This window comes from Acipenser ruthenus, chromosome 14 (assembly GCF_902713425.1).
Source record: "Acipenser ruthenus chromosome 14, fAciRut3.2 maternal haplotype, whole genome shotgun sequence".
NCBI lineage: Eukaryota > Metazoa > Chordata > Actinopteri > Acipenseriformes > Acipenseridae > Acipenser > Acipenser ruthenus.
Window position 1 is genome coordinate 28,483,163 of NC_081202.1, and position 21,519 is coordinate 28,504,681.

General features: G+C 36.8%; 1 protein-coding gene across 1 annotated transcript; it reads left to right on the forward strand.

Annotated features, from left to right (window-relative positions):
* The first annotated feature begins 845 nt into the window (after nt 1-845).
* Nucleotides 846-20,749, forward strand: LOC117419452 (ras association domain-containing protein 9-like). Its single transcript, XM_034032200.3, has 2 exons — nt 846-939; nt 15,847-20,749. The coding sequence occupies exons 1-2, from the start codon at nt 893-895 to the stop codon at nt 17,105-17,107; spliced, it is 1,308 nt and encodes a 435-aa protein (XP_033888091.2). The 5' UTR covers nt 846-892; the 3' UTR covers nt 17,108-20,749.
* Nucleotides 20,750-21,519: the final 770 nt, after the last annotated feature.

Here is a 21,519-nt window from a genome sequence, read left to right on the forward strand (position 1 = left end):
CAGTAATTTTAAAATACAAACATACAATACACAACATACATTAAGAAATAACACATCCTAGATAGATTTATATAGTTAGCTTACCCAGCATCAAATGCAAATGTTTGCTTTATTCTGCGCAACAATATTGGACCCCCACTAGGTGTCTCACAGGAGCGTGTAAAAGATGGAGCTCAGAAACCCCAACACCTGAACCGAGTTCCTGATGTTTTTGTCACTGAAAACAAACGACCTCATTGATATGATGCACACTGAAAGTGAATCTGTGACAGCCTTGCTCTAAAACAAAATGTGCTGCAGACAGTTACCTTCTTACTAGTTACTTTGTTATTTAGTCTTCGTGTTTACATGCATACGCACATTGTACACTGATGTTCGTTTGGTTATGTAAAGAGGCCTTTAAAAAGTGTAAATGATACAACACAATAAAATATATGGCATACAGTCGAGTATTTCATTTGAAATTACGTTTTCAAATTATGACATGTAGTCTAGTACAGTGTGTGTGTCTGTGTGTGTGTCTAGTGTGTGTGTGTGTGTGTGTGTGTATATATATATATATATATATATATATATATATATATATATATATATATATATATATATATATATATATATATATCCTCTTAAAATCCTACATTCTAATTTCTCTCGTTCTACATTTTTGGAACTGGTTGAACAGGTAATCAGCGCTACCATAATGATACATTACAATTAACTTTGCATTTAAATTGGACGGACTCCTAAGGCTTAAGTAATGTCTGTAGTGGAGGAGAGAGAGAGAGGGGGAGGGGTAAGAGTTCAAAAAGTTAACCAACTTTCTTTTTCTTCACATTACTGTATGGGTTGTTAAAGCGGCTGGAAATATTTTTGTAAACTTCCTGAAGTTGTCATGGCTCCCTTTGGAAGGAATTTTTTAAAAGCTCGCCTGAAAAATAGGTAACTAATTAACTTATTTCGGGATCATTCTTTTCAGTTTATTATTATTATTATTATTATTATTATTATTATTATTATTATTATTATTATTATGATGCTGAAGTGGATGCTTTGAATGCACCGAAGGAAAAATTGCGATGCTCATTGCAATGGAATAGTGACAGACTTTTGTCCAATTTAACAGCTCAAGGTAAATGCACTGGCTTCGTTTATACCTCAAAGTACAGTAACGTTGATTTGTTTCAAGTTATATAATATTTACCAAGGCAAAAATTATTCTGAATGGTTAAAAAAAATAAATAAATAACGGCATTTTACGAACAATACAAAACGTAATTATTAAAAAGGAAAACGTGTATTTGTGCTTGCCTTAAAACATGTCACGTGCGTTTTGAACAATACACTTTTTAAATTACCGAATTGTGTGTGTGTGTGTGTGTGTGTGTGTGTGTGTGTGTGTTCACACGTTCTTAATTTAAAGGCAACAATGTTTATTTTTATACAACTGATGAAAACAGTTGTTGGCAATGGATTGCTACCTAAATAGTTTTGCCTCCAGTAGCCTACATATAGGCAGTTCACTTAGAGGCAGTACACATTCTTGTGGACATGTATAAAGTTTGTTTAAAATGCAGGTCTACATTACATGAAAAATAATCTCCTCATTGCCATTCGCTACATAAACTAATCCTGTACAATATTGCACACTCTGTGAGTAGTGCTGCTCGTGGACATGGTACCTTGCATTTGAGATCATCCCTGATGAATTAATGCATACGTTTTAATGTTTGATAAGCAACTGTAGGGGTCAAAGCTGTTTAACATGATGCCGATTACAAAGTCTGAACTGTTTGTGTGCCGTGGGTAATCATGTTTAGATTGTAGTGTAAACCAGCACTGCTATTCATAATGGAGGCCCCCCCTTTCAGCCACAGTATGAATAGGGGGTTGTTTGCCCATATCTCCCACCAATATTCTGTTAATCGTAATTTGTTGTGTGGTTTCTGTCCTTGCCTGCTGTTCCCTATGTATTTAATATGCTCTTGAAATTAGTGACCTATTCTTCACTGTTTGCCTACGGACTTCTTTTCTCTGTCTTCCTTAATCAGTATGACATTTTGGAGGGTTCATACAAAAGTGCTTGATGTATTCATGCTTGCTTAAAGTATATGGATAAAAAAAGCGGATTGAAACCAAGCAGTATAAGCAACAATTAAATAGTGTTGATCACAGTTGCTGTTAAGTTACTGTTCAGGACTGTGCTCTGAACAACTTCCCGCACCGGGCTCAAATAATCAAGACCCTAAACCGGCAATTACATTGCTGCTCAGGCAACACACATTTGTTTTAGATAATAACTTTTATAACAATAAACAACATTTGTTCTTGTTACTTTATTTACAATGTGTACATAAAACAACAAAATATTCAACAATTTAGTATTTACTGTTTTTCAGGTAAGCATTTACATATTTAGGAACATTTGTTGTATAATAACTAGAGAAAAATATATTTTGAATCTGACAATGCTATTTGTTTCTGCTTTAATAAACATTATGCTGAATTGCTAAATATCTTGAAATACCTATTTTTAGACCATTCTCCAAGGTGACTTACAGGTGTTACAGGGCAGTACAGGGTTACAATACAAGCTTAATATTTAAATACAGTGTAATTTACAGTAAGTGCAATAGTGCTTCTAAAATACAAACTTTTTTTTTACTTCTGAAATAAAATTCTAAATATGAACTAGAATGCAACAAGTTAGGATTACAACAAATTTTATCTACAATGACATATTAGCAGTGCAATAATGCAAGGATAGTGCATCCAGTAACGTGGTACTTAGGTCAGGCAAGTCCAGTGCATAGTAGGAGGGGTAGACTAACAGTGCTGTCATAGACCCCATTCACACTTGCAATTTAAGGCGGCCCAGAGCTGTCTCAGGGCCGCCTTTTCTCATATGTGACCACTCCAAAAAAGAAAAGGCAGCCCAGGGCTGACCTAGATTTAGGCCGCCATTTCGATGTGGCCCAGGGCCTGCAATCCAGGACCAGGGCCGGCCTTTCCATATATATGAACGCAAAGCAGTCTTAGAGCCGCCTTTTCGTATCACATGACCAATTTGTTTACGTCGCTCAGTACTCCCACACGCGCAAAGGGTGAATGCTCTGCTAGCCAAGACGGCAGTGGATCAATATTTAATGTTAATTATTTCTACATAATACATCTTTAATTATAAAAAACAGAGGTCACACTAGCTTTTCTGTTCATGCATTCCTGAATCCCAACACAGCAGTATATATAGATGCACGAGTCACTCACTCAGGGTTGGATGTTCGGTGAGTGGAGAACGGGAGAGAGAAGGAGAGTAAAGTAAAAACTAAAAGCTAACAATTACTACTCGTGCTGACATAGCTCAGCACGATACTTGTTTGTTTCGTGTTCGTACGCTGTTTTTTTGTCTAGTTGTTTTGTTTAAACGTTTTGTTTTGTTAACAAACGCGCAAGCAGCGCATTCACATTCACTCGCAGTGCTGTGTGTGTGTTTCTTCCGGGTCTGACGTCACCACACGAGCCATCATACGAGTCATCATGCCACATATGGTGTCAGAGCAGTGGGATAGCAATGCCTCCAGAGATGCAAGCCAGGGGGAGACTACCCACTGCTCTCGCCTTCGCCACCAGGAGGAGACTACCCGCTGCTCCCACCTTCGCCGCCAGGAGACTGCCTGCAGCTCCCACCTCCACCATCAGAGGGAGACTACCTGCTGCTCCTACCTCCACCGCCATGGGAGGACTACCTGCAGCTCCCACCTCCACCACCTGGAGTTGCCTGTCCCACACCACCTGGAGTTGCCTGTCCTGCACTGGATAGGGCTGCCGAGCCTGCAACGCCTAGGGCTGCCGAGCCTGCAACACTTAGGGCTGCCATCGCCTGGGGAGGCTAGTTCGCCATCACCTGGGGAGGCCTAACATGCAAGTGGTGAAATACAATTTATTCCTGCACAATGGTGAAGTGTTATCCAGGTTTGGTGCTGGCCTTAAGCAACAGCTTCAGATCGTGTTAGTCGTCTAACAAGAACAAACAATTCAAATTAGACATGACAAACAAACAAAACACTCACGGTATGTTTTTAGTCCTCCTTTAGTGGTTTTTTTCAGTCACTCCCCCTTGGTTAAAGAGTGCAACCGTTTCTCCTCCAATCCGCGGTTGCCACATCGCTTCCCTTCTGGGGTGATGACTTGGTGTACCGTAGCTCCGCCCTCTTTCTAGATGGCCGACTTCCACCTTTTCCTGGAATTAACCCTTTGTGGTCCTACATTGCAATTATTCCTATCCGGTCCAATGTCGGACCCTGTCCGACATCATCAAAAAGACACAAAAAATGGGTTTCTAGTAGTTTTTTCTCCGGAAAAAGCTGAGAAAACCATTCAATGGCTAAAAAAGGGTGTATCTCACGAATAGTCATACTTGTCCCTGGCATCTGATAATGGAGGCCATAAGGAAACAAGCTGGCTGTGACTGCATCAGCGCTCAGAGAATATCACGGACATTTGCAGAGCTTTTTTGAGATGTTATAGTAATAAAATAATGACTTGGATCGCATTATTGAGGCGTTTGGTGATAAAACGAGTGATCAGAAGATGATTGATCGGTATGTACGACTATTACTATTATTATTATTATTATTTAATTATTAGCATATGTGAAAGCTATAGCAAACAAAAGGGTGGAGCGGGGCTGAAGATGCCTAGTGAGTGCTTTGTTGATATGCAGGGCCTTTTAAACCTGTTTGACTGTGGAAAAAAAAATACTTTTAAACAGCGCGTCTAAAATTAACTGCGCGTGTGAAAATAAATTGGACCGGACGCGCACTTAATAAATGGACTGCAAAGGGTTAATTGTCAGACCATCCAGTCTGGGGCACTCTATTCCCTTTACACAGCACCCTCACAGGTCGGGGGGGAGATTTAGAACCAAGATTCATTCTTTCTCTGTCACAGTGATTTACAGTTGTTGCAAAATATCACATTACAGATAAGCTAACATGTTCTGATGTTTGAACCATGTCTGTGCCTGCCAATTGAAACCGATTGGAATTCCTTTTATATAAATAGAAATGTGTTATAATTGACTCTCAAATAAAATGTTACACCAGACTGCTGTAGAAGAATGTGCAGACTATCTTTTAAGTATTAATTGAATTATTTAATTTGAACCTGAAAAGGTGTATCTTCATGTTTTACACAATGCTAAACCTGAAGAATTTAAAATAATACAAAAAAAACACAAACTTAATTACAAAGTTAAGAATATGTAGTTTTCATGTCTGGCTCTCTGACACATCTTGCATTCTAGAAGAGGCATGTATTTGAATTTGTTTTATGTCTAACTTTAAAGTAGTGTAAACATAAAGGAAATGTCTGCTATAATTTAAGTATTATTTAATCCTTTCAAACCAAATGTGTCTTTATTTTCTAACTATTAAACTTTATAATCTTTAAAATCTGTAGTTAGTTAGACTAGAAACAAAACAGGTGTGAAGCCGTTATATGCCATGGATCGACAAGTATCATACATTTGAAACACAAATAGGTTGTATCTAAATGTGTAATTTACAAAAGGCAGATGATGTTGGGGAAGTTGTCACGGAGACCTCACACAGTCAGAACATTATCTAGTGGTTGTGTAGTTGTAGCAGATATAGTGAAGTCTAATAGGATGACTGTGAAGACATGGGCACCTAAAAAGTATCCCATTATCCTGATATACTGTAGATTATTTATTTATTTATTTATTTATTTATTTGGCAGTTGCCTTTATCCAAAGCGACTTACAGGTGTTACAGGGTACTACAGGGTTACAATGCAAGCTTAATATTTTAAAACAGTATAGTTTACAGTAAGTGAAAATAATATAACTAAAATACAATATCAACTAGGATGCAACAAGTTAGGATTGCAAGTTAGGTGCGTAAGTCAGGGAAGTCCAGTGCATAGTAGGAGGGGTAGATCAAGAGGTCTACAAGTGCAGTCTGAACAGGTGGGTCTTGAGGAGGCGGCAGAAGGCACTGAGAGATGGAGCAGTCCTGGTTCACTAGTAGCTGGTTCCACCACAGAGGGGCTGTGGAAGAGAAGGAGCTGGCACGGGAGGATGGAGAGTTGAGGGAAGGCATGACCAGTAGGCCAGTAGAGGAAAAGCAGAGAGGATGAGAGGGGGTATAGGGAGACACGAGGGATTGGAGGTAGGAGGGGGCAAGTGTGGTGAAGAGAGTGGTAAGCAAGAACAAGGGTCTTAAGTCGAATGCATGCAGACATAGGTAGTCAGTGGAGTGTGAAGCAGAGGAGTAGTATGATAGTAGCAAGGTTGAATAAATGTCCCAAAATATGTGCTACATTGTTGCCAGGGATATAGGAATATACCTATTACTTCCTGTGAATAGGCTGGCTGTAGGGGTGACATCAGGCCAGGAAATGAAACCAAAACAAAGAGCATTGCGAGGTGATATGGTGAGTGAAAGGAAGGGAAATCCAGAGCAGATTGGTAATGAATGCACTGTAGCGCTTTTATTAAATAAACAACTGGTGAACAAAATAAAAGGTCTGAACAATCTACAAAGCATTCCGAATGTGAGAAAAATGAGATTTTAAACAAAAGAAACAGGAACTTTGCCATCAGCAACTTTCAATGCACAAAACATTTCTTGCTGACCTGGTAGATAACATTCAAGACCAGGAATCTCATGAAGTTAGATATGTCATATAAATACTTTGTATTCTACATATACTTATACATATACACATAAAAAGGATGAAATAAAAGAGAAATTAGGAAAGTCAACATGGCCTAGTGGTCCAAAACACTGTATTAATCACTCCCAGAGGCATTGATTAAAGATTTTTTTTTAATGGTCTCATTTTGTAGAAGTCACATAGAAATATGGATGATCACTTTTTTCTAACTTGGCTGATTCTGTATATGCGAATACGGCCGTATAACATAAACAAAAATGATACTTTCCCCAGCGAAGTTCCCAACTTGTTTTAAATTTTGTGTTGGAAAATCTTAGAGGATACTATAAATTACTTGTCAGTGTAATTGATGAATTTGCAAAATGCACATCGTTTAACTTCAAATCAACCAAAACCTATTGCCTCAGTTAAACCGTGAAATCACTTGAAGTTTCAAAAGGTACAAACATGAATGTAAGTATTTACCCCTGAGGCTGAACTTAATGTATCTGTATGGAAAACACAATCTGCTCTGCTAATTTAGAAGATTTAGGGATGTTATGCATCTAGTTCCTGTACCTCACACCTCACAATTTGAAGCCAAAGTAATTGGATATATTTATTTATGTATAATATTAAAAGCAAACAAGTAGTTGAATAGATGTCAGACAGAAGAGACACTTGATCACATACAAAAGTGCTATAAAAAATGAAAAGAATATTTTATGTCATCACTTCAGGGAGAATTCTGATGCATATAGCATATCTGCAGATAGCTGTTGTGGGCATGAGTTTAAAGCCTTTCCATTTGTTGACACTTCAGGACACCACCTGTAATAATCAATTGTCGTGATTTGAGTTGATATGGAAGTAAAAATGACTCACATCCCAGAAGCTCAGTTTAAGTCATAAAACCACCTCATTATTCTCTACCTGAATGAGTTCCTAGACTAGAATGTAAAGGTTTTGTGTGCTTTTGCTCCAGGTATGACTTTCTTCAGCTGTAACTCCTGTGTACATGTGTGTGACTGCACAATTCCCCTTGTAGTGTTGCTGGTAGCTATGTTTCCTGTAACCAGCAATGAGTACAAAGGTAAGTGTTATGGAAACATGATACTTCGGTGTAACACTCGTTTAATCTATTGTGTCCAAAAAGCAAGAGCAAAAAAGAAGATTGGTTTCAAGTTAGTATTCTGCTCAGTTCTGTTTATTTTTGTTGAAAATAAAAATACTTTGAGGCATGTCTCATTTTTAAGGGTGCCCCAACTGGACAGCCATTTGAGTTGCACAGATCACATTGTCATTATAAGGGGAATTCACAAAGCCATTTATTCCAGTGACATTAGAACATTTTTTTGAAAGGAAAACATTGAAGTTGCAAAACTTGAAAACATTTTGCTAATAGCTTACTATTTACTTAATTACAAAGCTTTCAAAGATTTTTTTGAAGTACCAAGACCTTGCTCCTGTAATATCACAAGCTAATAACTGCACTATTAACACCCAAAGTGCAGAGTCCTGAACTGTCTTAATATTCATGATATTGTTCTAGCCAACCATTTAATACAGTTTCATGAATATCAAACTTGATATGATCAATTAGAAGGGACTTTAAAAACTCAAACATAAGTTTTGCCAATATGACCGAATACCTTAACGTAAAGTAGCAGTTTCAATAAAAACAGATTAACTGTAAACATTCAATACTAACTTTATGTATTGTTATACTTTAAAAAATACAAGCACAATGCATGCGGTTGATCTTAAATTAGTAAAAGTAGATCTGGTTTATAAGTTGTAGCTCTAAAATATGTAATGAATTTTAGTGGAGATGCATCATTAAACAAATTGTACGATTGAGTGGCAGGTGCAGCGGATATTGATTTCTTTGGCTTGAGAAATCTAACTTGCTATCATTTGAAAAAACGTTGTATATGAAAACAAAAGAGTAAGAGTTTATAAAATGATATCCTGCTGTATGTGACACATTGTACTGCTCAATGGTGAGGAGCTGTACTCCAAATTGCAATTTGCTCCATAAAACTGTTAATATTACAAGACCCAAAAGGTTAAGTTAAGGACAGTACAGAAATTGTTGGATCGTTTAATTTTCCCTTCACAAAAGTACTACAAATTGTATTGTGACATGTCCCATTATTTCCTATTTATTTCCTGGAGTTATTTAACACATTTCATATGTTATTAAAAATGTTTTCACATGAAAGAACTTGACCACTATGTATACCGTGAATGTATATTTGCTTTTATAGCCAATTGAGATGGTACAGAGAGTTAAAGCAGGTAGCAGAATACACACACTGGTTTTCTTGCTGGACGTTAAAGTACTTAATGGCACATTACAATTCAACATATATCTAAAGAACCACATATCCATTTATGATGAAACTTGCTTTTGGGCATGCTAAGTTATTATATCAGGTTTATGGAGGCAACTGTCCTACTGTCTGTATGTCACAGTTACATTTTTACATGTGGCTGTACATTGCCTGGCTACTTTATTAGGACTTGTTTACTTGACTGGATTTGGCAACGCCCAGGCATGGGGCATGCTCTCCTGGTATACCCTGGTTGCTTGATTACTGTGGAAGGATGAAACAATGTGGTCGGTTACTTAAGCATCGTTGCAGATCAACTCCACCCAACAATGCTGCAGTTGTGCCTTGATACTCTAGACACCTTTCAACACCCCAGGGGGTCTTTACCACCTTATATAAAGGCTTATATCACAGAAAGCAATGGCCCAACCTGATATAAGGTACAGGTTCTAATAGAGTGGCCTTGCAGTCTAGCGATTGTGTGTTTCACGTTACTTTTGTAGATCTCAACAATAGTTCTATGTACTGTATGTACTTGTAGGGCATTGCTTTGTTTGGCTTTTGCATAGTTTATACATGTATTGGACTCAGTTCTCAGCATTTATAATGATTAACTAACCTGCTGCATTCCTATTGCATTCCTAAGAGGCTATGTATTACTGTAGTGACTAGCATATCCAGACTGTGGTTTCATAACTTTTCATCTCTTCAATGCTGCCAGCTATTAAGCCATAAAGGACCTATTTTTACAAACGGCATATCAACTTGCAATTACAGCTTTTATATAACAGTTTCTGCCAACACTTTCATTCCAGCAACTTCTGTTGAAAATTGTTTATTATTATTATTATTATTATTATTATTATTTATTTCTTAGCAGACGCCCTTATCCAGGGCGACTTACAGTCGTAAACAAAAATAGATTTCAAGAATGTTTAGTAGTTCATCACAGTTAACAACACAGACATTTGAATATAAGTATTATTTATTGATGATTATGCTATAAAACCATGAAACGCAGACTCTCCATAATAGATTGTATCACGGGTTATCTTCAAGCACAGATATGTGGGAGGTGGAGGGATCTGAATTAATAAGTTGCAAGGAAGGTGGTGAGTTACTTGGCTATTTATTTTTTTACTTTTCTTTCAAAATCATGTCTTATTACTGAAGAAAAAGGTTCAGATTTCTTAAAATACCTGTAAAAACCTTCAAGCAAGACCTTATTGAAACTTGGTCTAACAGCTCACATTCTGTGCAGTGTGGCTATTGACCTTGCTGGAAGAGCTGTGAGTAATCCACTGTAGATGTAACCAATAGGCATTGTCATGTTCATATTACAATAGGCAAAGACAGGGGGCACAGGCAATATGTCATAAAGTGTTAGCTTTTAATAGCACACTTTCTTAAAGGCGAAAAACATGAAACACCTATATTTAGCAGTTCTGGGGATTATTTTATTTATTCTTCAACAGTAATGTTATCTGATATACAGCTCTATTCAAAGTTCTGACCTTTTGTTTGTGTGATTTGTGATTCCTCTCGATTAAACATCAACTACTCTTTAGAGTAGCCAGAATAAGAAAAAGGCTGAATCGTATTTTCTGTCTGCAGCTTTCTTTTCCAATATTTGTATAAATAATGCTTTCCTTGACAAGTTAACTTGCATTACTGTCCACAAGATAACAGCCTGTCTGTTATAGAGGAGCTGTAACTGGAAAAGGGCTTAACTCTTTGTTGTGTACTTTTTAAGTTAAAGGGGGTGCCTAAAAATGTGTTAAATTCCTGTGTTTCAGAACATTTTTTGTCACCCACAGCTCAAATACCATAAGATGTATAAACATGCCGTTCAGCATAAACACTGACCTCAAACTGGAGTCAAGCTTTTTGGCAATCAGAAGTGAACACATTTTAAAAGAGATATAAAGGTATAAAAATGTAACCTGGGAATGCACAGCTCGTTTGAAACCCCGGCCCCTGCCAGTCATCAGTCTCTGTACTTTGGTGTGCCCGTAGCTGTACATTTTAAGTAATGCAGTGACTGAAGTCTGTTGAACTGTATGTGTATGATACTGTGTGGCAGGGTGCCCCGCCCCTATGCGTGTTTTGTATTTTGTGTTTTATGTTGTCTGTTATATGTATTATTGTAGTGGTGCACCGAGTGTGGGTTATGAAGCACAGGTGATGTAAAATGTATATTTGTATTTGGGCACAGGGATTGCACAATCACTTCACGTGCAGATTAAAATGGGTATTTGTATGGGGGCACAGGAAGTGCACAGTTAGTCCACGTGCAGACTGTGCCGAGGTTCAATTGAATGATTGATTAGCAATCAAGTCTCGGCACAGCTGTATAAAAGAATGAATGTTTCACGCACACAGGGTTGGGTGTACAGTGAAGAGGTACGGGAGAGAGAGGAGAGAAACAGATAATAACAATTGCTATATGTGCTGGAAGCACCAGCACGGTACTTGTTGTTTGTTAGTGTTTTGTTTGTCTGTTTGATTTGGCCACCGCGCCATTTTGTTTCTTCTGTGTTGCTGTTTTGTTAAACCTTTTTGTTTGTTAATTTACAATAAACCGGTGCAACAGCGCGTTTACTAAAAAGACTGTCCATTCAGTTCCTGGTCTGACGTCACGGCTATATCGTATGATATTGATCTCTGCTAATTGAGCCTAGTGAGCCTAAGAGGATCTGTAATTGATTACAGCAGCCTATGCTGTAACCTGTGGATGGAGGCGTGACTCCGCTGCAGTACTAAACACAATACACTGTGTGCACCAGTTAATTAATACTTCCCCTTTCAAGTCAGCATTTACTTTTAAATACACATTTTGTACAGTTTTCATTACATATGTATGCTATGTGTTAGAAGTATCAAGTATATGCCCTTTAGACTAAGAATGTAATACTTTAATATTTGTTTTAAAAGTATATGTGTGTGACTGTGGCAGGGCGTAAGTTTGTATGTTTAAATGTAAGTTTGGCAGGGATGGGGTTAAATCTATCCATGCCAACAATAACATGTGTGGCCATTCCCCAATTGGGTAATTGAGTGCTAACTGGGGAATGGCCACATGTATATAAAACAAGTCAAATCCTTTGTTGGGTGGAGGAGTGTAGGATGTGTGTAAACTGTGTTTTTGTTTTTTAACTATTCAGTGAAGGCCAATGCCCAGCCTAAATAGAGAAGGTAACTGTGTTTTGTTTAAACCTTTTTATTTTGGCACTTGTGCCTTTGTTTTCATGTTTTTGTGTCTTTTGATAAAAGTGTGCACAGTCCTTTAAAACTGCAGCTTCTGTCTCTGGGTCTGCTTTCCTGGTGTTGACCAGCCTTGAACGCAACCCTACCCTGCTACATATGGTGGCAGCTGTGGGCACTTTAATCTCACTTTTAAGCGACACGTACTTGCCTCTTGACATTGAGTTCATTGCTCAGAATGCCAAACCATTGATGAAAACGATCAGATATTTCGAGTTATGTTCTGCTTGTATCTATGAAGCGTAGATCACCTGTAGTTTTACAGCGGTTTCCAGTTAACAGACAGCAAAGCAATCCCTATCGATCTTGCCTCATTCTGTAGATGCCGAGCGTGCAGCGTCTCAGTATGGACTCTATGAAGTCTTCACAAAGCAATGACAGGGCATGTACGAGAAGACTGCCAGTGGGTGTTCTGCACTGACCTTCAATGCTTCTAAAATGTAAAGGTCTACAGGTAACTGGACTCGATTTTGTCCAGCATTTTTGTTACAACTATAATTCCTTTAAAATGTACTGGTGAGACTATAGACATGTTTTTTTGTTTGTTTGTTTGTTTGTTTGTTTGTTTTGTTTTGTATGAATGCACCGTTACGCTAAAAACATTTCTGATTCTGCAAATACATTATTTGGCATACAAAATAATGCTACAGTATTTTTATCATTGGATTTTGTAAATAGCAGCAATTATTAAAGAGCTATAAATACTTTGTTTCTATTTACTTTATAGTCAACAGAAGAAGGTTTAAGTACAAAAAACAAATGTACTTGTAGAATAAGAAATAAAGCTTCTCCTGTAAATTTGGAGTGCAATCTTTTCATGTAGCTTTCTGTAGTAGACGTGATTTCATCCCTGTGACATGCATGTGCACATAAAGACAGGAAGACATGTACCTCTTTATATCCCTGTGGCAGGGTGAGGAGCCCTGCACATGAAAAGGGGGTGGGGCAAAGCCCTGCCATAAATGTATTGTTTATTTTTAGAACGGGGTACCCCTCTGCCCCTGTGCAATTTATTATTTTGTGTTTGTTTTGTTGTATTATTATTATTATTATTATTATTATTATTATTATTATTATTATTATTATTATTATTATTATTATTGTTGTTGTTGTTGTTGTTGTTAATGTTATGATTTATTTATTAATAATTAAATGACAGTTTTTTAAATCTACATCAAGTAATTAATTTTAAATAAATGTATATGTAAAACCTCTGACAAGATTCATTTGTTTATTGAACTACCTTCTACCTACTACAAAATAAAAATAGTTACATGTATGTGCTTTTGTAAAACAGGATTGTTGGTTATCCGCTGACAGACAGGAGAGAGACACAGAGGTTGACACACAACTCAGGCTCGCAGGATTTATTTACTACATTTACAAGGAGGCTGTGTGGTCCAGTGGTTAAAGAAAAGGGGCTTGTAACCAGGAGGTCCCTGCTTCAAATCCCAGCTCACTCACTGACTCATTGTGTGACCCTGAGCAAGTCACTTAACCTCCTTGTGCTCCGTCCTTCAAGTGAGACGTTGTTGTAAGTGACTCTGCAGCTGATAGTCTCTGTAAGTCGCCTTGGATAAAGACGTCTGCTAAATAAACAAATAATAATAAGATTTACACAATTTTTATTGCTGTTGCAGGTGGCTGCAACTAGGGTAACCGCAATGGTAAAACCTGGACATACACACGACTGCAAACGAAATCAAGGCATAGAATGCAATAAATAAATAAAAAAAACAGGTAAAAACAGCTAACAAAAAGAAAAGCTGGCCAAACAGCATCCAAGTGCTACTCCTGCTATAATGGGTGGGGTTAAAATCCCCTAAATTAATCCCTATTCTATAAGCACCCAGGATCCCGGTGTACACATAGTGATCCTTTGTTGTTGGTTTCTTTTGCTCACCCTGGTTACACAAACAGCCGTGAGGATTGCTAGCCAATTTACCTCCAGCTTGCTGAGAACAAAGAATTGGCTTTGCAGCTCCTTTTTAAATAACAGAATTGTAAAATAATAATAATGATAAAGCCTGTGAAGCCCCGGGCTTAAGTACCAGAATCGGGGTGGAGATTGTTTGCATTGGATCTTAACAACGAAGGGTTCATATTTTCAAGAATATGGTATGAAATGTTAAATACATCACGGTAATTTCAGACATCAGTGTGTATTATAAAGCACTAAGCAGCTTTGTTCAGGTTGACTGATGTGACATTCTGCATGACTGCCTCACTGATCGTCTGGGGGATTCTGGAGCAGGTAGACTAGTGCTGAGAAGAGAAGCAGGCAGCATGTTTGTAAGATTCAAAAATAAAGGTGCAGAGTGTGATTACTGTACTAGGGAAACAGTGGTCAACTTTACTTACCAAAGTGTATAAAACATGTAAATAAGCAGTTACATTTTTAAATACCGGTATCTAAAAAATTAAAAATGTACTCAGCAGTTTTTTCAGCAAATTTGTAGCATGTAAAGACAAAGTATAGGAAATATTTTGCTCTGGCGGAAGTATTCTTTGGATAAAACTTAATCTAAAGTTTAAAATGCTATTGTTTTTTGTTTTCTTTTCATAAAATAAAAATAGAGCTTGTATGAGCACTTCTGGGTGGTTGGAGGCACAATGCGCCCAGGCGTGCGTAAGATATCTTAACCCACACCCTATCATGGATTATTGCTTACATACTTCATACTTCAAACATCCATCATAAAAATCCATAGAGAATAGCCCATAAATATTCATGCAGTACAGTGTTTATTTACATGATTGGGGCTGGCTGAATAAACATAAAGGTTTATTTGAACAATTAAAATGACTTGTTGGTGGTTTCATTCAGCCAGACAGAGGAATTTAACTATTTTGTTGTGTAGAAAAAAGTGTGACCACCATAGGGGTTGATTAAAATTGTTTTAATACTATCCTTTGCAGTTGGATAAAGAAACACATTCCCTGGCAACTTGGCAGAACACTTTCTAGAATGCAAGGAGTACTTTAATTCACCAAGGAAAACAGTACATCAAAACCAGGGACCATCCACAAGGTGGAGGTCCCTATTCCCTAACACAAAAGCTTAAAGAGCAACAAGAAAATATAAACCTAAACACTAGTTTCATGTTATTTTCCTAATATGTTTAAACAGGAAACAATGCATTTTTTAAACCACAAATAAGATGATTTGAGGCTTTAATTAGCTGACTTAGATATAGTAACACTTTCAATGTTGCTTTTCCATTAATTCTGATTGTATTAAAAATACATCCTTAAAATTAAATGAAACTCATTAGTTCACAAACCTTTGCCAGTGTAGAATTGGCAGGCATTTGCTGGGACTTTTTACTCATTTCAAGTTTTGATATCGGTAATTGGTAGAACATTATTACCACAAATAAAAAAAGAGAGAGCAGCAAGTCTTATATTAGAAGTTGTATCTGGGGAGATTGATAGGTTTCCTTGTAAGAAGTCATAATTAGAAGTTACCGACAATGAGGAAATCAGTAATATATGCTTGAACAGACTAGATAGATATCATGTGTAATACACAGACACAGCTTCTTTTTCATTCTAAATTATTTATTTCTAGGTCCTCCAGTAAAGAAATGGAGTCTGATGGGAAAGAGATTCAAGTATGGGTTTGCCAGGAAGAGAAGGTGGTTTCTGGACTGACTAAACATACAACCTGTTCTGATGTGGTCCAAGCCTTGCTAGAGGAACATCAGACTACAGCTGGTGACAAGAGCCTTCTGATAGGAAGCCCCAGGGAATATTGTCTTGTAGAAAGATGGAGGGGTTTTGAGAGGGCCTTGCCTCCATTAACCAGGATCTTGAGGCTCTGGAGGGCCTGGGGAGATGAAAAAGCATATCTACAGTTTGTTCTGGTAAAAACAGATGCCTTTGTTCTCCAGCCAGGCTGGAGGTCATCTGAGACCAAGCAAACACATACTAAAGAGAGACGATGGAACCAAGGACCAGCACAATTCATGAAGTCCATGTCAGTGGAGAAGCAGAAGAAAATGGTGAAAAGGGCATTCAGGAAGTTAGAGAAGATAAAGCAGGGGACTACACAGCAAGAGAGGGATGGTATGGACAGCCTGATCAAGTTAATTATAGCTCAAGACCACACCATTAGGCAGCAAATACGAAGGATGAGAGAACTCGACCTGGAAATTGAACAAAATGAATTGGAGTTGAGTACTGAATGGGCAGAGACTGATGGGGGAAATTGTGTAAAAGATGTCTATTTTCCAAGTCATAACAAGCACAAAAGCAGCCAGGAAGATGTGAGTCAATTCGATGAGAATCTTTACACCAGTGATGGGATTTTACAGCTAGAGGAACAACTTGAACAGCACAGGGTGCTTATTCAAAAGCTGTCTGATGACATTGAAAAAGAGATCAAGAGTATTTGGTTTCACGGTGTAGAGGATCCACAAGGGGCAGCAGCAAGTGCAGACTATGACCATGAGGAAGAAGACAATGCTACAGAATTAGAAAGCATCAAAGTGGAGCTGGAAAATAGCATGCACAATGGCTTGGCAATACACTCAGACCTTTCAGGTGTTCAGAAAGAACTGAAACAATATGACATGGTGCAACAGAACATGAAACAGGAATGTGAACTTTTAGCAGCTCAGCTCAGTGCATTGCACACAATGGACAATGTGGAACAGCCCCATTTTGTAAGTTGTAAAGACCAGACAAAGAGCAATGCAATACAAAGTAAGGTTTCACAGATACTGTCCCATACAGATGTGAATGATACAGACTCAGATACCGGAATAAGCTCTACACACAGCCAGGACTCGTTGTCTCCTTGTGGGGAGATGCCTCATCCACCCATATAGTTTCACAAACCACACATCACAAATATATGTAAATTAATATTCATTTATTTTTTTTAGATCAATCGAGAACACTGTTTTAAGGAATGTTTTTTGAAAAGGGTTCATAAACATTTTTCACATGAAACAGTTGAAAAAGGGTTTCATGAACAGCAAACTTGATCAAACAAAAAAGTACTTAACAAAACATTTTGTGAATAGGCTCATATTCTTTAGGACCGGATTACAAAATTTAAAAAATTGTTTATTATGTATGGAGAAAAATTGCATTTATAAGTACCAAATAAAACAGGATATATATGAACGAAAAGTTGTTACTTTTAACTCACCTTCTCCTTATGATCACAGACATCCTCTAGGATACCCACAATGTTTATAGCTTCACAACAATATACAGCAATGAACAAAAGTCTTGCAGCACACTATAGAATTGACTAATTTTGTTTCATAAAGTCGAATGAAACCTGCTGAATAATGTTACGTTAATATATTGATTTACATACCGCTTTGTAGTTTTCCATATATTTAACAAAAACTGACAAATTAAAAAATGTGACATTTCAAAATCTAACATTAAATACTGTACTACTATTATGGCTTCCAGTAGACTTTTGCAATGTCATTGTGTAGTTCCTTTGATTAAATTATGTTCAGATATATTGTTTTATTATTATGTCTCAATCCTAAAGTTCTAGGAGATGCTAAACTTTTGGCCATAGCTGTAAACCATCTTTGCAGTCTGGTTTGTGAGGCTTACAAAACTAACTTGGGTTAAAATGTCACAGCTTGGTACTTGGTAATAATGTGATTTAATGTTTACATAAATCGCTGCTAACACCATGGAGTGGGTAGTTATGAAAGACAGCTTTTAAAATGTGCTGAAGATTTAGTTTGTTTAGATATGCTTTTGATTTTGCTCCTTGCTTAAGAGTGTTTATGTTTTAACGCCCAATTTAAGAAACTGGTTATTCTAAAGTCGAGTTGTCTAACAATACCTTTGCTACTTACCCTCTGAAGGCACCTAGCCTGCAGCACCATCAGCTGTTTTTCTTACCATCCATGGAGTCTTCCAGACTTAGTGGCTCTGACTAGATATGATTGGTGCATGTGTTGGCTAGCTGTTCACTTACCCCTATCCCACAATATGCTGGCACTGTGGCTTCACCATCAACTGTCTACATACCTTACATTGACACAGAAGGAGAAAAAACATAAAATATAGGTTCCAAAGAGGTAAAGTCATAACCCCTTTCCTATAGGAAATGTAGCTGGAAATTGTCTTAGAAGTGCTTTTTATGACAGTATTGTCCAAAGCTAATGTAATAAAACTGCCTCAATGCTGTGAGTACTTATAGGCTTATAATTCTGTTATTAGGTGCAATTCCATCATCTCTGAAACATTGTTTTACAGTATAGAACTGAAAAAAGATCATTGTTGTCTTAGAAATGGCTTTATAGCCATACGTAGTCTAACATTATTTTTGTATAAAGCTTTTATAGTGTTAGTTTTGTAAAAAAAAAAAAATACAGTGACTACTTAATCCTATTTAAAGATTCCTTTACGTAAATTACTCAGAGTTTAGATCACACTTCCTTCCCCAACCACTGATCAACAAGCACTTGCAATCTAGATGTTTTAGTGAAATGCAGTCAGTGAAATGCAGTCTGCTCAAGCTCCTAATCATCTCGGTTGCTCCAGGTTTGGAAAAATGTTTTACTTTGACACATACTTACTTTGACAACTTCAATGCCCCTAGAATAAAATTACACAGCAATACATATTTTCTTCATCTAACTGGGTGGAGCCTTTCAATTGTCACAGTTGAGATGTGGTATGATACCTGTGAGCAATCAACAGTGAATTAATGATCTACCCTCATATCTTCCTATCCTATAATATGATTAGTATCAAAACAATGTTTTGTGATGTGGGTATGAAATACCACTTAAACATATTTAAGACCTCGCCCAATTATTATAATCACTTGTGAAAACTTGTATTAAGGTGTAATACTGTTTGGTCTTTTGAATATGTTTAACAATAGTATAACACATTTTAATAAGGATTACTCATTTTAATAAGGCACTAGGGGTAGGTGTACTAAAGTGTTGCGCCTGTCGCAATAGTTGCAAACGAATCCGAACTCTTGGGTGAAATGTACTAAACAAGTGCAATGCTATTTGGGATTTTTTAGGGAATGCTTTGTGGCAGCAGTTTCTGTTTGTGGTTCAAGCATAGATGAATATGTAATTATGGGCGTTATTTCAGCGCAATGATTTATACATTTAAAATACATTGAGCACTATAAATGTATGTGTGTGCAATTTCAAACATGTATTTATTTTAAACCCAACATCTCCTAACAAAAACAATGTTGTTTTGATTCTTGGACCCTTGCATGTATAGCCGTTATCCTTCGGGCACCCTCTGCTGCAGCAAACCACAACTCAGCTCACGCTATTTATTTGAACAATGTCGCATGACTCTCACAATAGAGATCTCGCTAAGAAGACGCAACAAATATTTAATTTAGTATACTGCTGCTCTTTTCATAAACATATTTTTTCCTAGTACATACAACAAAATGTATACTTTGACAAATGTGGTAGGTTTGCTCTGCGATTGGCCCATCTTAGTACACCTACCCCATAAAGTTAAACTGATATTTCATAAAGCATTGTCCTTCACATTGTTGTATGTATGTATGCAGGTATGTAATTTGTGTACTTTGCAGTATAAAGATGTGTCATTCTGGGAACACATTTTCTCTTTTTAATTTGCCAGACTCTGCCATGATCAAAGTACTGTGTTTATTTATAAGAAGAATGTTTTAAAAGTTGTTAATGTCTATTTTTGTATGTTTCAGTAGAACATTCTTTATTTTATAGATTGATTTAACTTTTTCCTCCTTGTAAATATAATTAAATAATGGTTTAAATGTTGTATTATCATGTGAGAAAGTGACATGTGTTTTCAAAAACATAAAATGACCAAAAATAAGAATATTTCACTGCACTAATTAGCAGAAGCATGCATATCTCTTCAGTGTGTCAATGAATATACATTAACAAGTACCTCTTGTGTTGTAACATCTCATTTCTTTGAGGTTCCTATACTGAGCTCCTGCAGCAACATAATACACCCTAGTGTTATTTTTAAATGTATATCATATTCAAAGTATGTCGTACTGAAAAGAGATACTTCTATTGTATTGTGGATTAAAGATTCTACATGAATGAAAAAAACTATAATGCATTTTAAAAGATACTGAAAACCAAATACAATCTATTACAGTCCATTCACACAGATAGTTACGGCATATTAACTCCAGTAGTATTTTTGTTTTATGTGTAACATAATCAGAATAAGCTTTCCTGTTTACCGTTCATATTGTGACATTGAATGTTGTGTATGTGATATTATGTTATATATTGTAAGTTACTCCACATGTGTTTCAGTAAAGTTTGTTATTTTAATAAATATGAAAGTTGTAAAATAAAAGCCCTTAATATTTAAACCATGAACCATCTGAAGTTTATACTGTACGTGTGGTATGAAGACAGTGTTTTTATTGTGTTTATCAAAAGAAAATTGGTAATAATGCTTCTAAAACAGCAAAACGTCCTGTATTGGTATACTATAGAATGACCTACTTACAATATAAAAGTACATATTAAAAGTGAATAAATTAATTAAAATTGGTGTTAATACCTACTACCATTTCCTAGCTCTCCTTTATTTATCCATTACAAAATCAATACATATGTTTTGGGAGGTGATGAGTGATCTTATTTGTTAGGTTAAATTAACAAGTGTTTTGTCTCCTAATGTTAAGTATTGGTTTGTTACCTGATTGCTCATACTAAATTTTCAGTTGCTAGGTATGTGATCTATTTGCAAATTTGCCAAAAAAGTACTTCCTCTACTCCAGTCAGCTGATTAACCACTTTTCAGGAATCCCCTTTGTAGACCTCTTGGGACACGCATTAAGTAGATAACTGATTGCTACTAATTGAGAAGTGATTCAATTTTAATCAGCCGGTGTTGTAATTGCTTGTTAGAGAGGCAGATATGGACAGATTTATTTACACAAAAGTGCAATTTGCTGCTGTCTAAGTTGTTATTATGCTGTTTTATCATGTATATAGGGACACCTAGTATAGTCTAAGGCACGATTACTGATTACTGTATCTGTGAATGATTGTCCTCAAGCATACAAGCTACTGGTAGGTTACTAAATAACATAATAAGAATGTAGATAATTTCCAGACTGAGGCTTCCCCCAGGGTGGAAGGCAGACAGGCCATTAATCACTGGGTTGTATGTACTGACCAAGGGTTGGACATAAAACAACAGACTGTCAATATGGTCCAATGTAGGTCCACCATGGGCAGCCAGTATAGCACTAATGCAA